Source organism: Poecile atricapillus, chromosome 8 (assembly GCF_030490865.1).
Source record: "Poecile atricapillus isolate bPoeAtr1 chromosome 8, bPoeAtr1.hap1, whole genome shotgun sequence".
NCBI lineage: Eukaryota > Metazoa > Chordata > Aves > Passeriformes > Paridae > Poecile > Poecile atricapillus.
In genome coordinates, this window is record NC_081256.1 from 4,122,796 (window position 1) to 4,139,956 (window position 17,161).

At 47.3% G+C, this 17,161-nt stretch overlaps 1 protein-coding gene across 1 annotated transcript; it reads left to right on the forward strand.

Moving 5' to 3' along the window:
* The first annotated feature begins 1,369 nt into the window (after positions 1–1,369).
* On the forward strand, positions 1,370–17,127 carry MAP6D1 (MAP6 domain containing 1). Its single transcript, XM_058844094.1, has 3 exons — positions 1,370–1,972; positions 12,216–12,333; positions 15,012–17,127. Exons 1-3 carry the CDS (start codon positions 1,470–1,472, stop codon positions 15,087–15,089), a joined length of 699 nt encoding a protein of 232 aa, XP_058700077.1. The 5' UTR covers positions 1,370–1,469; the 3' UTR covers positions 15,090–17,127.
* Positions 17,128–17,161: the final 34 nt, after the last annotated feature.

The window sequence follows — 17,161 nt, forward strand, 5'->3', positions numbered from 1 at the left end:
AAGTTCTGTCCCGGTCCATATGTACATTTCTAGTTCTCCTTCACCCCAGGAGCAATTGCAAATCTGGACTGAAGTGAGGTGCTAATACACTAGGATAGAAACTGCTTAGCTGAAACAAAGCAATATATCTTACCTTCTCAAGTTCCATTGCATAATTAATTTCTTAATAAAGCTTCACAGAATGGTGTGGGTTGGGTTGAAAAGGACCTTAAAAATCATCTCCTTCTACTCCACTGCCATGGGCAGGGAGACCTTCCATTATCCCAGGTTGCTCCAAGCCCATCCAACCTGGCCTTGGACACTTCCACCGATGGGGCATCCCTATCCTGGGTAACCTGTGCCAGGGCCTCACCACATTCATTAGGAAGAATTTATTCCCCCTATTTAATCTAAACCTGCCCTCTTTCATTGTAAAGCCATTATCCCTTGCTTATCAGATAACCACCTGTAATTGGATAATTAAATTCTGAAATGAAATGCCTGTCCTGTTAGCCTTTCAAAAGATTTTCCAATAGGTGGCATATCAGTTTATCTGCATTCTTCACTTTTACAGCCTTGCATTTCACAGTTTGGTGACCCTTCGGGAGATTCCAGCTTTGGTAATAACCCACTGAATGGGGAATTGTGGAGGAGCATTATGTAATAAGTGGCTACAGGCCATAAAATGTCCAATTTCAAAAGCCTGATTTTATTCCCAACGTAATTCTGTCAGTTTCAATGGTTTCTGCCAGGGATGTTTGGTTTTGAACCTGAATGTACAAAAGGAAAGATGTAATTTGCAGTCTCCAGTGAACAGTAAAGGATGCAGGTCTGATACTAAGATACATAATAGATGCTTGGATTTTGGTCAATAGGTAGCATTTTAAAAGTGAATTGGTTAAACTGTTAATGTAATTGGAAGGGGATTATGAGAGGTGGGGATTTTTACGCAGCTCTTGGAAACCAACATCGCAAGGCTGCTGTTTCTCACCCAGATCACTTATTTTATAAGCGCCAGGTTTCGCATACAAACGTTTTCTCTAATCCTAAGTGTTTACGGCTGCCTGAAGGTATAATTGAGCAGCACCACTCAGCTAGCACGGAGCAGCGTTCCACGCCTGGCCGGTGCCCGTCACTGGGCGCTCCCGGGCACAGAGCGGCTCCGAAAGCACCGGCAGACACCGAAGAAGCGCAGGCAGAGGCGGTCCCCGCCGGGAGGCAGACGCGGGGCGCAGCCCGGCAGGGTCCGGTGCCGGCCGCGCTCCCCACGCTCCGCACCGCCGCCAGCCCCCGCAGCTGCACGGGGCTCCCGCCGGCAGCCGGGTCACGTGTGCGGGCCGTAATCCCGGCGAGGGGGTGTCGTTACCGGGGAAGGGGGCGGCGGGAGGAGGGGCTGCCGCCGATGAGGGCTGAAGCCGGGAGCGCGGCCGGCTGCGGGCGCCGGAGCCGCGGGCGCCGCTGCGGGCGAGGCGGGGGCTGCGGCCGCGGCCATGGCCTGGCCCTGCATCAGCCGGGTGTGCTGCTTGGCCCGCTTCTGGAGCCAGCTGGACAAGTCCGACCTGTCCGTGCCGCTCACCATCCACAACTACTCGGACATCGAGGAGCAGGAGGACGGGCCGCCCCAGCGCGGCGGGGCCCCTCCGCGGGGCAGCGCTCGCCCGCCCGCCCCGGCGCGCCGCCCGCGGGACCCCGCCGCCGGGAAGCCCAGCGGCCGCAGGAAGAGCCGGGCGGCCGCCGCCGAAGAGCCCTTCGCGGCGGAGACCCAGTACCGGCGGGACTTCAGAGCGTGGCCCCTCCCGAGGAGGGACGACTTCCCCTGGGTCAGCGCCAGTAGCGGCGGCGGCGGCGGCGGGAGGGACGGGGCCGCCCCCCAGCCCGCCCCGGGACGCGCCGCCTGCGCCCTGCCCGGCGGCGGCGGGAGACCGGCGGTCGACGGCCCCGAGCAGCTCCGGCCGCGCTCGCAGGCGGACGGCGGCCACACCACCTCCTACAGGTAACCGGGCCCGGCGACCCCCCCGCTCCGCCCCTAGCCGGGGTTGCTCCTGCCGCGGGCGGGGGACGCTCCTCTGCAGCGCGGGGCGGGGATGCCGGCGGGCGACCGCGGCGCGGGGGAGCCGCCACCGAGGGGAGGGGTTACGGGGGCTGCCGGCTCGCCGGCGGGCTCAGCCTCTCGCCGAAGCCGCCTTTGCTTTTAGAAGTACGGTCCTTAAAAGCGTCTCTTGTGCCCCGGGCGGGTGCCTGGCCCCGGCGGCCCCTCTGTGTGCCGGGGCAGCGGAGCCGGCCTCAGTGCGCACCGCTGCCCGCCCCGCGCCGGGGGAGAGGAGGGAGCACGCCGGGGTGGGATCCATGATGCCATCCCTGGCGCAGCAGCGTTTTATCCCCCCCGCTGCCGGGAGACACCGCGCCTCCGACAGCCGGAGCTGGCCGCGTCCCGTCCGTGCCCAACAGCCGCATCCCTTAGTGCCATCATCCTTTTCCCTTTAAAACTCCTGGAATGCGACATTCAAGGCGAGCCAAATGACAGCCTTAAAAGATTAGTCAGACAAGAAGACATTTGCAGGATATATCCCCTGTGTCATCTAATGGGCAATGGAAAAAATTGTCACAAACCACTTGTCTCAGAGCATTTAAAAATTAAGTGACTTATCTTATTGATCTCTTCCTTTCCCTCTGAACAGTATAACCGATTACAGATGCTTATTTTCTGCAACAAGCAGTCAGGTAGGATGCATCTAAATCCAACTTTTGTTCTTATTGACATCCTCCATGGGAGGAGAGGGAGCTCCTACAGTGCTGCTGTTGAATATTGTATCAGTTTCACGTTGTTACCACATGCTCCCTCATAATGATGTTCGGCAGGTTTTAATATACCTATGATGTATACTAATAGAGTAATTATTTTTATTCTGACTAATTCACAAGTATTTAGGCACTTATTACCTATTATTATCTACCTAGGAGATGTTTCTCTTCATCACTGCAATTCATTAGGTTATTTATCACGGTGCTTTTAGGACAAACGGGGGGCCCTGGGGAGGATTACCAGCCTGCACAGCAGTATTGCTTATCCCACTCCTCCTGCACAGGCAGCTGCCCTGCTCTATGTGCAGTTAACATTCAGACTCTGAAAGGAGAACTGCAGTGCTTGAATTTATGTGCTATTTTCTTCTTTGCCACATCTCACAGGACAATCACAGAGTAATTACTGGTTTTGAGGCAAAGCACTTTTCAGTTTCAAAGCAGCAAGGAACTACTTCAGAGAAACCTGTGTAGAACAAGACTAGCAAGATTCATCTTTCAGAAACACATCCATCTCCACCTTGTTGAAGCCTCCCCTGCCTTTTTAGCCTGACTCGAGAGAAAGGCTGCATCAGCCTGCTTTAGAGCCACAGCTTTCCTATAGCTGTTCAAGTTACTTTTCTCACCTTCCTTCCCTCTGACTTTTCCTTACACAAGGCTCTGTCATCACAGACTCTCATCAAAGAACAAGAAGTTTACAGATCACAGGACAAAGTACAGAGTGGGGCAACATACCAACATTCAAACCAAAACAAATTTTACAAAAAGACTTCAAGTAGTTGAGGAACTACTCACAGCTGAAAGGAGGAACAGTTAATGACAAGGATGGAGGCACAAGCCAGGACAGCCACACCAGAAAAAATTCTCATATAAAACCTTTAAGCTGTTTGAAGGCACAGTAAACAACTGTGATGCAGACAGATCTATGTAAGTCAAACCACTTTTGCCTTATTCCAGTAATTTCTGTAGTTTCTATAGATTATTACCTGGTACAACGTCACATTTAAGTTGCCATACCACTGAGCACAAAGTCACGACAAGCAGCAGGAGAGAAGTTCACAATAGCTTCCCAGCCTCCAAGAGTATATTTTCATTTAGTTGTTTTTTGTTTTTTTTTAAAGACTAAGCATGTTCTTGGTAGAATTACACTCATTATTAGTTTCACTTGGGGTACTGGGTTTGTATTTGGTAGCTTCAGTGATGGCACTCCTGCAGTCTGAAGTAAGGAGGGGGTGATCACAGCACACCCACCTTTGGTAAGCTGAGCACTCACAACCCACAAGGACATTTCCATGAAAACCACTACAGTTCACTCCTCTCCTCTCACCTTATTTTCCAAAGGCAGCACTGCAGTCTGCAAACATTTGCCCAATATTCAGGTAGTAGCCAAACAGCACCATTAAGAGTTGATATTCTTCATCTTCCTCTGTATCAAGGACCATAACCACCCTCCTTGTTTATTAAACTGTCCCTTGGTGGCCATACACAGCCCCACTGTGCTCTGGCAACAGGGATCTGCCCTGCTTCTTGTAGACTGTAGTCCCCCAGAAGTGAGAGGGGACAGCAGGGAAGTTCAGATCACCTGTGGTAGAGGCAGGGCAAGGGGGATGCTCTTACCAAGGCCCATTTTGTCCTGAGGAGGCGGTTGGTGAACCCCATGATGTCTTTGGGGAAGTTGGAAAAAGGGAGTGTCCTACAGAGACCACTGCAGCAGATGGTAGAGAGGAGCAAAGGTATGATAGTGCATGTTTTTTGTAAGACAGTCTCACTGCCTTGCTAGGGAGAACATTAGGGAGATTCCCTCTTTTCTGCTTGCAGCAGTATCAGCCCTTCCTTGTGGGTCAGCCCAGTGAGGACGTGGGGCAGCCCTGAGGCCTGGGTTCTCTGCATGGGGAGCTGTGTCCACTCTCCCATGAAATGAGTCATTTGAGTCCTTTGTGCTCTGGGTGCTTTAGCAGGTTCTGTGCACAGCTGGGTCAGGCACACCACCACGAGGCTCTTCCTGGGTGATTGGCTTCTGCAACGTGGGCATTGCTGGTCAGTAACCTCCACCTGTACTTTGTGGTCTCAGCAGCTGCCTGGGTTTGCTTAGTGGGAAAGAGAAATCAAGACTGACTCGAACAAGACAGTGCTGAAGAGTTGGCATTGACAGTGGTCCACTCCATGTTTTTAATGTCAATAGTGGTTTTCTTCCTTAACTCTGTAAGGTGTTGGGAATTCTTTAGGTTTTGTAGTTTCTTTGGGTTTTTTTAATTCAGGAATTTTGACTCTGACAGCCTAGTGTTTGTTTCTGTGGAGCACCCAAGTGTAGTGTTGAGACCCCTGTAACATTCATCACCATTTGATGTGCTTTTGTGTATCAGTGCAATGCTCCTGTGAGACTTCATTCTGCACTCTGCTTTAAGCTCAGAAGGAAACAGCTGCACACAAAACTCTATATAGTGTAGCTGGTTGGCATGACCTGGCATTTCCCAGAACAAAATAAACCTCTGGGATCAGTGACTGAGACTGGAGGAATCTGTCTATGGCCAGAATAAAGATGAAGGTGGAGAGGGTGTTGGAAGAATATCTGTACTCCTGAGGAAGCAAAGATTTTGTGTATTTTGAAATAATAACTGAATAAAAGGTGGAAGGACAGCACAACTGCCTGCCATACAGACTACTGCCCTGTGTCCCCAGATCTTTGGACAGCTTCTTTCTCCCTCCAGTCTCTGAATTTTGGCTGGAGTTTTGCAGGGTCTAAATTAAGTCAAACCCAATGGGGCTGCATTGTGGGAGCTCAGGCACACAGGCCAAGGCAAATTGATACAAGCTGCACTTGAAAGGCTAAAATGGGATGTGTTCCAACTGTGAAAAGATCCCAGGGACTGCTGCAGAGGGTTGCAGTAGATTACACCTTACTGATGCTGGAGGAGGCAGAAGAAAGTGCTGAGTGGCCTCTCTGCACCTTCCCAAGGGTTTGTCCTTTAGTGTCACGGAAGTGACTTCTCCCTTCAGCAGTAAGTTGCAGGTGCTGTGTACTTTTGGCTTTGCACACAATTAATTGTAGTACTAGGTCTTGATTGCATTTAGCAGACATTCTAGAAATAGCGAAGTGCTTTACTTAGCTCCCTCAACAGAGAATGAGAGAAGCTGGTGCTGTCAGCAGGTATCCCCAGCTGGCTGTCTGGATGTCATCTTCTTGCCTTGTTAGAAGGCAACAGGGATGAAGGTACAGCCTCTCTGCCAGGGCCAGTATTTTTGGGAGGAGAACCCTGTTTACGGCTCAGCTAGACTATAAATCACTACAGACATCAGTTTTCCCTTCAGTAACCTGCCAGCTTTTGGAAAACACTTCAGATGTGTGAGAATGTTGCACCAGAGCTGTGAGCAGTTGTTTTGCCTCTTCCCCCCACCCATTGGCTTTACTTGTATTGGCACTTGGGGAGCTGGGAGATGGCTGCAAATTTCTGCACACAGGCATAATGCAGGCCCTGAGCAGAGCCCACTCACTGTCTGCTGCTGGGGTTTCCATGACAGGTATTTTGAGCAGGTGTGAGAGTCAAGAGCACCCAACTTGTTTGCTCTCAGAAGGCACAGCACTGAAGACCAAGCTTGGGCCCTGAGATCATGAGGGTTTCCTGCTCACCCAGCATGAGCCATGTTTTTCTGATGGAAAGAAAGCTCATAAAGACCTGGAGTAATTAAGGGAAAATGTGCTGTTGTGCCACTGCTCATAATTTTTGGGAATAGTAGGTGGAAGGTACCTCAGCAAACTGAATTCCCACCTTCTTGCACAAATACTCAGCACATGCCATTCCATGACCATGAAGCAGACATTCCCCCCAGAAGGAATACTGTAGAATGAAGGCGATTGACACTTTTCCCCATAACCATGGAGGCACTCACAGAGAGTGTTATTTGTCTGCCTGTATATTCATCTACCTTCAAATAGTGCTTGTGTAGAAAAACAAAGTGAACTGTGGCAACTCCTTCACATTGAAAAACATCTTACTGCAGCTGTGCAGAAAACAGAGAAAATACCTGAGCTTGTGTTCAGCAATGTATGAGATCAGGGCACGCACCTGAGCCGGCAGGGTTAATAGTACTGTGTATGAGGAGCTCCATCCTTGATCCAGCAAGATCTTTAAAGGCATGCTTATCCTTAATAATAGCAGTAAATCTTTTATAATCAAGGCTTACAGTTATCTTTACATTCTTAAGTATCTCGCTGCTTGGGGAAATTAATACTCAAGCCCCTGATTTTTATGCTATTTAAGAAGTAAGCTTGCTTGGCGCAGGCATTGGGATGGATCCAGAGGACTCACTGTGCACTGCATAGCCTGGCTGGGGCAGAGAAGGCTTGGAGGGGCAGAGAGGTGTGTGAGGAGAGACACAGTGGGGCTGGGAATAGGGGCTCAAGAGAGGGTGCAGTGCAAACTATGACTTGTCTGTACACTGTGGAACTCAAGTGTGGAATTCAAAGATGTTCCTTAAAGCAGGAGGAATTTCCTTCTTGAAAGTCCACTCAGCCTTAGGGTAGAGTGAAAGAACGGAAAGTGGGTGAATGCAGAAGTCAAGACCTTCAGACCTACCCACACATCCCCAGTCACATAGTTCTGATAAAAGGGAAGCATCTACCTGTGGGCAAAGCAAGTCCCTAAAACTCACCCTAAGGTAACTGTTTGAGTCTTAGGGTTTTTGTCTTGTACTTTCAAGTACAAGACTTCTTTCAAGTCTTTTGCAGTTGCTCCCTTCTTGTGACTTATGAATGGTTCCAGGTACTGCCTGACCTTACTGGAGGTGAGAGTTGAGACAGGAAGTATCCAGGTGGCTTCTGCTTTCCTCCTCTGCAATTCCTGTGTGCTGGTCTCTCTGTCTTTCTGCTACATCTTTTCTCTATCCCTCTATTTTTTCCCCTCCTTCAGCTTTTCCCCCATTTCTGTCCTCGTCCTGGGCTCTTTGGCTGGATAGGAGAATGGGTACAATCTGCCTCAGTGTCCAGGGATTGGAAGGGCACCCCACCACTGTGTGACACAGCTCAGAGGAGAAGCAGTTTAGTGGCTCCATTATCCAGGAGGGCTCCTGACTTTGTCATGCAGAACTCTCACTGTGACCATGACCAGTAACATTAGCAATCCTCCATTTGCTAGGAGACATCATAGCACCCCCCCTGACCTATGGAGGTGTTTGCCAGCAGGTGGACTTAGCCTGTCCTTGGGAGAGCACCAAGGCTGGCCACCCAGCTCTGCCTGGACAAACCAGAATGCATGGCCCTGACAGTAGCCTGTGAAGAGCTGTGTTGCAAACAGGGAGACATTTCACACCCCACACCTTCTGCCAAAACCTCTCCCACACCAGTTTGGCTTCCCCAGGGGACATCTAGAGTAGTTTGTATTTTCAAAAGAAAATAACAGGCACCCCAATCTGTGTACACAAATTTCCTTCTAAAGGGAAATTTGGAAGAATGTTTATTATCCTGTTTAATTCTCACTAGTGTGCTGGGTATGAGAAGGAAGAGGGCAGAAGAATAGACACGGACTAGGTCAGGCAGCATAGCTTTGAGTTACAGTCAGCTATACAGATTGAGCCTTTTTCTCCAATTCTTTAGTAAGAAATGTTATGCAGTGGCTCAGAACCGCCACTGCTAATTAATCATGCGAAGCAAATTTTGACATAAAGATGAGGTACTAAAATGACAACTGTTCTGGCATTGGTGGTGTATGACTATCAGTGCTGAAGATAAATCTGTATGGAACCAGCAGCCCCAGCACTGCAAACAGCCCTGCTGGGATTCCCACTGTCTGCCTCCCTATGCCTAACAGAAGTGCCCTCCACCTTGATGAAATTAAAAAGCCTTCTAGGCTAGATTTTCCCTAGGTCAGTGAAATAAAAAGGATTTTGCAGACAGCTTTCTCTGCAGAGCAGAAAACATTAGCAGAGCACATGAAATGGGGGAAGAGCTGGAGGCACATAGCTGGTCATCGTGTAGTTCTTAGCATCCAGCAGCTTGAGCTGCAGCAGCAGCAGCAGACACTGTGTTTGGAAAGAACAGAAAGACCAATCCCAAATCCACCATTCCCAAATCGTGCCCTGAAGTCTGAGGCCACATAATGAATGATGGTGGGGATATTTCTCTGCCTGGCCCCCAGTCTCAGCTGTTTGAGAGCCTGGTACAGGCAGTCCTGCTCACCCAGGGGAGGAGGTGGCACATAAACACCAGCTCAGTGAAACGGCTCTCATCAATGCTGGGCTTCATCACAACACCATGGTAATTAACAATCCAGTGGTTTTGTTTTTTGTTTTTTTTGTTTGTAGCCTATACATTATTTGTACTCCCACTTGCTCCATCTCTCATCACCACAGGAGTTAAACTGTCCCAGCAGGCCACAAGCCTCCTTTTCCACATTGTGCTGATTCAAACCTTCCCCTGCAGACACATCCCCACACATTAAAACAGAAATGCCTTTTCTCAGGCTCTATTAACTGATTTTGAGAAAGAGCACAGAAACAGCTGAAAAAACAGTGATTTGTATGATTAAAGCACCGGGGCAACCCACATGCAAGAAGCTGCTTCTTAATTCATCCTAGAGTGAGTTAGAGGTAAAGAAACAGCAGTACACAAAAAACAGCCCTTCCCTTTTGATCCCTACTGTTTTAAAGCCTGTGTGCTACTCAGGAGGTCTTTCTTTTTCACAACTCCAATGGTTTAGTACTTCAAGTACCACTGGGTCATTTCTATTTATGGAAATCAAAAATCTCACTCTAGGTTGTAAGAGTGGAGGACAAACAGAACCAAAAGAGAGCCTGGTCACTGAATTCTGGGCCTGGGAGATTACTTTCCCTCCACTGCAGGTACTTGCAGCCCCAAAGGAACCTGACAGCTGCTGCTGTCCAGGAACAAGGGGAGGAAGAGAGGGGTGCAGTGGGAAGGATGAAGATTACTATCTTGAGCAGCAACAGTCCGTCTTGCATGTTCATCCTCAGCAGAAGCTGGATGTCACACTACACAGCATACAAAGGGGAAGATAGTCAGTAATCTTGTCACTTGACATCTTAAACTAACATTAAAAACAGGTCATTCCTCTTCCCCAGGCCTTGATGAGATTGACTCCACTCATGACACCAAGACTGATTTCTAGTCAAGTCACCAGACTGATATTTGGGCTCATGTTCTTTCTGATTCTTGGCTATGCAGCTGGAGATGGGAACATGTGTCCTGCAAGCTTAGAGGCAAAGCAAATTTAGTTAGCTGCACTTTCTCAACCAAAGGTTATAATATTCCTTTCTTGATTTAAGTACCTCAGCTTCCAAAAGGAGCTAAGTTGTCTCTGTTTTGCTCTGCCCTTCACTTTTGCTCAGAGTTCTGGGTTCTTCCAGAGCAAAATCCCAGTTCCAAATCAGAAATGCTTCTGTGGTGTGGGCTATGACTGTATCTGCCCTTATGTGTCTGATTCTGTGGGGAGCATTTCCTCAGTGCATGTAGGTGCCTCAAAAATAGTTTTGACTATCCAGGCTGAGATGAGAATTGTTTGACTTCCAGCCAAAATGAGGGTCTTGTGATCCAAAAGGACTGTGTTTGGGGGCCTGCCAAATCAGCAAATGATCTGCTATAAAGCATTGAGACAGAGTTGGCTGCACAGGCAGGCAGCACAGTCATTCATTGAAAGCTGTAGACACACTCCATTGCAGCGGGGAGACCAGTCAGCACAAGGATGAATGGTTAGGACTCAATGCCACCAGCATTCTTGAGGAAATCAGCCTTTATGTGGAGCAGCAGGTTCCAGTTCCTAGAAACTGCGGGGATGTAACTGATGGTTTTGTACCATTTTGCTGGTATTTTGCCCAGTAGCTGTGTCCTCCCTCTGGCTGTGCAGCAGAACAGAGGTCAGATTTAACTCTGCTTTCATTCACATCTGGGATTCCCTGCTGAAAGGTTGCCTTCTTGGGGCATCGCTTGGCCAAAATCACCTTTCTTTAAAAGTGCTGCCTTGTCCTGTGGTGCTACAGGAAGGGAGCAGGAACCAGGGGAGCTGCATGGGCACTCACCTGCTGCCTGAGCAGGCCCAAACAGCATGGTGCAGAGAAGGCAGAAGGTGACAGCTCAGGACAGCAAGAACAAACTAATTATAAACAAGATTTCAATGCACATAGACAGCTCTGACAGGGGCCTGGATTTGCTTTCCAACAGCAGGAAGTTCTTCCATAGGACATTATCTATAATATACTAAAAGGATCAATTCCAAACCATGCATTCTAAAATAATACTCCACACTCATGCACTTTAAGTTAGATACCTATTTAAAAGAGGAAATTGCAGCTATTATAAATACAGCAAATAGCATGCTTGGGAAAATGAAACTCAGAAAGGATGTGATCAAAGATAAGCTCGACACATTAAAACAAGCCTCAGTCTTACCCCTTGATCTTGTGCATAAGCAGGTAGTAAAATGCGGTTATTGAACCATGCCAGGGTATGAAAATAAGATTGTCACATCTCGGTTAGTCACCTCTCCTTTTGCTACAGAAGCTGCCTGAATTGGTTGCCAGAGATACACACACAAACAGAGCAGACTTCTGTCTTCCTCTGAGCAACAAGACAGCTCAGTTGCCTGCTACTGCAGCATCCAGAAAGTCGTAATGGCAAGGGCATTACTGAGGCCTGTTTGTGACATGGGGTGCAGAGAAGCAGAGGGAAAGTTGCAGAAGGGAACTGGCAGCTGAGCAGACCCTGCAATGCTGTACTTCAGTGCTCTCAAAAGGTGCTGCCCCTTTCTCAGTGCAGTCTCTGCTCCCATTTCTCAGATGACCCTTGGCTGACTTATTCTTGAAGCAGCAATGCCTTCTCAGGCATCATCATGCAGATTTAAAGCACTTTCCCCCATGTGAAGGAAAATCATCAGCGTAAGCATCTGCCAGCTGAGACGGTGTCTCCCTTTGGATGCATTTCAGACTGAGCTGCCACAGCTGTGCAGCACAGCACACACTGGCCCACTGCTGAGAGAGCCACAGCCAGGTATGGCAACATCAGCAGGCTCTCGGCATACGTGAGGGCCACACACCAGACCAAGGTGTCTTACATTGTAAGTGGCCAACGTGCCAGACAGTGTTGTACATTGTAAGTGGTCAGTGGGCGAGCATGCAAAAAGTTACACCGACTTCTTATCCAGGAGGGAAGCATCAGTGACCTCCAGGAGAGCACATTTTGTAGGAAAAAAAGAAGAGTTAAGTCAGGGAATCCAGCTAGCCCAGTCTGTGCCCTGTTCTATCTTTCAGTCTGGGCTTTCTGAGAGAAACAGGCTGCTAGGCTCAGTTCTTTTATGCTTGGTATGCCTCAGACAAGTGTAACCTTGATTGTATCCCACCTTGCCTTCCGGCTTGGCAACCACTCTAGGCAGAAGTACCCTGTGAAAATGTTGTCTTTTACAAATTCTTCTGTCTTAACCATCTCATTTCAGACAAGAGTATCGTCCATGGACTGGAGCAAAACCATCCAAGCCTATAAAGTCAAAGCAAGGCTTCATTATCCCAGAAGACCATTTTGTTAAAGAGACAAGCTACAAGGCAGACTTTAAGGTAATTAGCAGTTTTTAAAAGTCCTAAAGTCAGTGTGAATAATGCCCAAAGTACCCATCGGGAAATCCTCATATTTGATTGCTGTGGTGCATAAAGCCACATCCTCACTGACAAGTGTTTTGTCACTGCCTGTTAGGTAATGTGGCCATTCCTTGCCTTCAGAAAGGCATGCTAGACAATGTCATACTGTAACTGATCATAATTCAACCGAAAACAAAAATTTTAAACTGCGTAACAGAAAGTTCAAGATTTATGATTTCCTCAGTTGGATCCTTTATGTGCAAGGTGTGTGTCACCACATCTATGTGTGAAAGGTGTCATTAACACCTTCTGCACTAACTTGGAGCAGTCAGTGTGGACTAGCACTAGGGCTGCAGAGTGAGTCAGCCTCTGGGCACAGGTGTTTGCCTGGGAACCTTTGCAGATCACTGCCTAACAAGCAGCACCTGCCCAGACAGCACAAAACTCCCCCTTGCTGGTGTGGGCAGAAGCTGCTCCCACTATGAATGCCAAGGAGGACATGGCTGTGATGAACAGACAAGCTGCACAGCTCTGAGACTTCCTTGGGATTCTCCTGTGAGTTTCTCCATTTTTTTCAGTGAGTTTCTCTATACCAGCAAAGATAATTTTCTTGTTGTGAAATGCATGTGCTACTGAAAATCCCATGAGGAAACACTCTGTGCTCAGCACATTCCCTGACAGGGCCCCCCACACTTCCCATCCCCAGAATAAAGGAAAGTGCACACTGACAAGGCTGTGTTTTAGCTGCTTTTTACATTAGACCACCAAAGAGAACAGCATCTCCCAGCCAGCCACAGGAATTGTTCACAGGCTGCACTGAATGACTCAGAACGCAGAGCCAGGGCTGGGGCTGAACTCCCCAGCCGCAGTGTGCTGTGCCAGTAGAGGTAACAGCAGCTACTCCAGGGCCACGTGTGAAAAGTAAATCTTTGCCTTGGAGGAGACAAGGAAGAAGTGTTTAATCAGCAGACAGTCAAGTGCCTCCTCCGCAGAGGACTGCTGGCACGCTGCTGCAACAAGGCTCACGATGGGTATAGCCAGTTCTGCTGAAAGTGGGACAGTGACCTCAGGCAAAACAGAATTTGCAAACCTCACCAAAACTTCTTCCTTGCCCTGAATAGTTTGGGCTATTTATTGAGGTGCAGCAATGAGGATAGACCTTGCATTTAACCCTTAAACCTTGTATTTGACCCTTGTTGATTTAATTTTGCATTTTGACCCTAGGGATTCAAAATACAGTGTTTTCCAGTTTGCCAGATTGGATGCAAAGGGGGTCCTTGATAAACCCCTGAAGGTCCCTATCTCATTTGTTGAGGAAGGGAAAGAGAAGACTAGAATCCTAGACACAAACACATGCTACCAAGAACACTGCACTCTGAACCATGCAAGCATAGGTCCCATGTCTTGGGGCCCCAGAGCACCATCACAGTCTCTCTAACAGACAACTTGGCAAAGGTGTAGTCAGGAATGAAGACAGTACCAAAAAGCCACCAGTCCAAAGAGAAGTCAGACTCCCTGGTTCACACCTGGCCAATAGGACTTTCACTCTTACCTGAAGCCCCTGACTTTGCCAGACACGTGGGAATCGGGTTTATGGTATGTCCGGACAGCTACACGTAGGACTCGGGCTGCTGCTTCTCCCCAGCCACTGAGCTGTGTATGTGCTCTTTGTGACATCTCACTTGTTCCTTAGTGTGTCAGATGCATCCCCAGAGGAATGGAAAAATCAGAACAATGAAACATCAACCAGAGATCAATAGCTTTCCCTGTTTCCCTATACTCTCTTTGCCTGCAGTTTTGTGCTCTTTTCTCTGCTTGGATGGTGCCATCAGCATACCCAGCAAAGCTTTTGACCCTTTCATGTTTCATGGCCAGACTCACTCTGACTCCTGGGCTGGATGCACATCTATGGCCAGTCCTATATAAAATCATTTGAGTTTTCAGCATTAGGGATGACAGAAGCATCCAGGTGTCCTTCATGCTTCAGTACAACTACAGGAGCTACATATTGCATGAAATTCTGATTCCACAGACATCAGAGAAAGCAACCATTGTTATCTCTGCCTTTCCTCCAGGTGTAAGAAGTTTATATCCTTATCCAAGTCCTTATAGTTTAACCAGCCTGGCAGGTCCAGTAACCAATTTTTTCTCCTTTGAGTCCTCCAGGTCTGCACCTCTATTCACAGCAGACACAGACTGTGGTCCCTAATGGAACATTTTAATGGAGCCTGGATGGCATTCTCCAAAAGCTTAAGGACAAGATGCACACCACTGTAATTCCTCTCACTTAAATCCAGCAGTGAATTTGTTGTGATGCTCGTAGTGTTTGCCAGCAGGGCTTTGTGAAGAGACAGCTCTTCATCTTGCAGAGGCTGGGTCCAGCCAAGGCCTGCCCAGCCATGGTTATCCCCATCACACTGCACACCTCAAGGTCCAAGGGCTGGGTTACAACCACACCCCTCCACACTGGCCCAGCATCACACCTGCCCTTGAATCCCCCTGTACAGCAAGGGCAGTCTCACTGATGCCCAGCCAGGGGCTAACACCTGGGTCGTGGTTACAAGGAGAGCAGGTAGATCCTCACAAGACCCTCAAACTCTCTCAGCAGTTGTATCCTGTGTAACACTAATGCGTTTCTCCTTTCCTTATCCCACTAGATCCCAGAGGTGAAGACCAGGTTCTCCCCCAACCCTTCTGCTGTTTTCCAGGCGCCATCGCGGATCCTCAACGTGTGAACCTGGACCCTCCTCACACCCAGACAGCTTAAATGCAGAGTTTCTGTTAAGATGTATCACTATGCAATTTTCATGAGGAGTGTTAAGATCAAAGAACCGGTGTTATCAAAAGCAGCTCCAGTGATTAATGATATGCACACACACTTTCTGTTAACACAACAAACCGCAAAGCGCTTGGTTCAGAACTGGCAAACGCGCTGTGAGGAGTGACCTAGTTTTTCACGGGAGCAGGTTCATTACTATGCCAGCTGGCGTCACATTAGGAAATTGACTTTGGGCAGCAAAGGCAGGATTGCAGGCAACATCCCTACTCAGAAATACACAGGGTAGGAGGGAGAACAATTGCAAGCGGGATGGATAATTAAAACCCAAACCAGTTTTTTTTAGCAACACCCTCTAAGTAGGCTGCTGAAAGACAGGGAGTAATTTGCTGACTTCTGACATTCTTGAGGGGTTTTGGGAGTAGGACCTCAAATGGCATCACCAGAAAGCAGAGGCTGGTCTGAACTTCCAGAGTTGTTTTAGAAGCTGGAGGAAACCAATGTCATTGAACTCTAAAATAAATCTGGCACATGCAGTGTCTTGGGCCTTTAAGGCTGGGGAGTTGGATATTACCAAAATTAGAGAGCTGATGCAGGAGCAAGAGAGGACCACTCCAGGAGACAGCCCTGACAGCAGTGCACCAAACTGGTTTGGAGAAGAGTGCATGGATACAGCCAGGCACCCACCAGACTCCTCCAGAGGATCTAGGATACTTACATAATTTGTACAGCTGTTAGGGTGACTGTAAATATTGTACATGGATTTTACCTAAAGCAGTTTGTGATCCTTTAATGAAAAGGATATGCTTATACTTTTAAATAATTGTTAACTCTTTGCATATGCAAGGTGGAAAATATTGCCTTGAAATTCCTAAATTATCGCCTGTATATTGGTAATGCTAATGCTAGGAACAACCACAAGCGAATGTTACTTAGAAATTCTTCTTAAAGAAAAATGTAATGTAGAATGTAAGCCATCTGTCATTTTTAAGATAGGCCGTTTCAAATGTCATTATTCTGAAGCTGATTTTTTTAGACTGCTGCATATTTAACTTTTGCTGAGGTACATGTGTTTTAAGAAACCATTTTTTTAGCCTTTGTTCATTGAGACTTTACAATTTCTATTTCGATAACTTATGCAATATAATTAGTCTACTGCTTATTTAATGGATTTACTAATTATTTTGGGGAAAAAAAAAATTGAAAAACTCTTACTTTGTGTTTGCAACACATGTGTGTTGTCCAGAACAAAGGGAAACTATCCTCAGACTTTAACGGTGATCAGATATTCATTCATCTGTAATGAAACAGACTTTTAACACAGGAGGATTTTTTCTTGAACTTCTTACTAGCTGAAGTCTAAAGCAAATTTAATGAACTTTGGGAATTCTGCAAAAAACATATGCATTGCTGGTAATTCCCATAAGAACAATTTTTGAGCTGTTGGCATGTGAATTGTACTTGCAATACATGCAGACAGCATCTTCTCACTGCATTATGTGAGAATTTAATGGTGCCATCCCTGTTCACTGTAGTGGGACCGAGCACAACCACCAGAACAGGGAACACCTGCAGTAACCTGCATTTGGCTGGGACAAGGGATGGCTCTTCCCACACTCATCCTTGGAGAAACCTGCAGTAATCCCAGTGCTTGCCAAAATAATTTTTCAGGAAATTCATTTTTCAGGAAATTCATTGAAGCATTCAATCTGTGCTAAAAGTTTTGCATGTTAGATGTTTCTAAGAATTCAATCTGCTTGTTTAATCTCTTTATAACGTTTTTAGCAGTTTTGTTCAAACAATTTAAGTTCATTTCAATCCTGGACTTTATTAACAGCAAGGGAAAAAAAAGTAAAAAGGAAATTGTCTATTATCTCTTCTTAATTGACTGTATTTCTTAAAAATATGACCCATGTTTAAACAAATTGGTAATATAATAAGCTTGTATTTTATCAAATGGACTGGATTTAATTTAATAAATTAAAATGTATTTTGGCTATTGGTTCTCTCCCATATTTTTTTTTGTTGTTG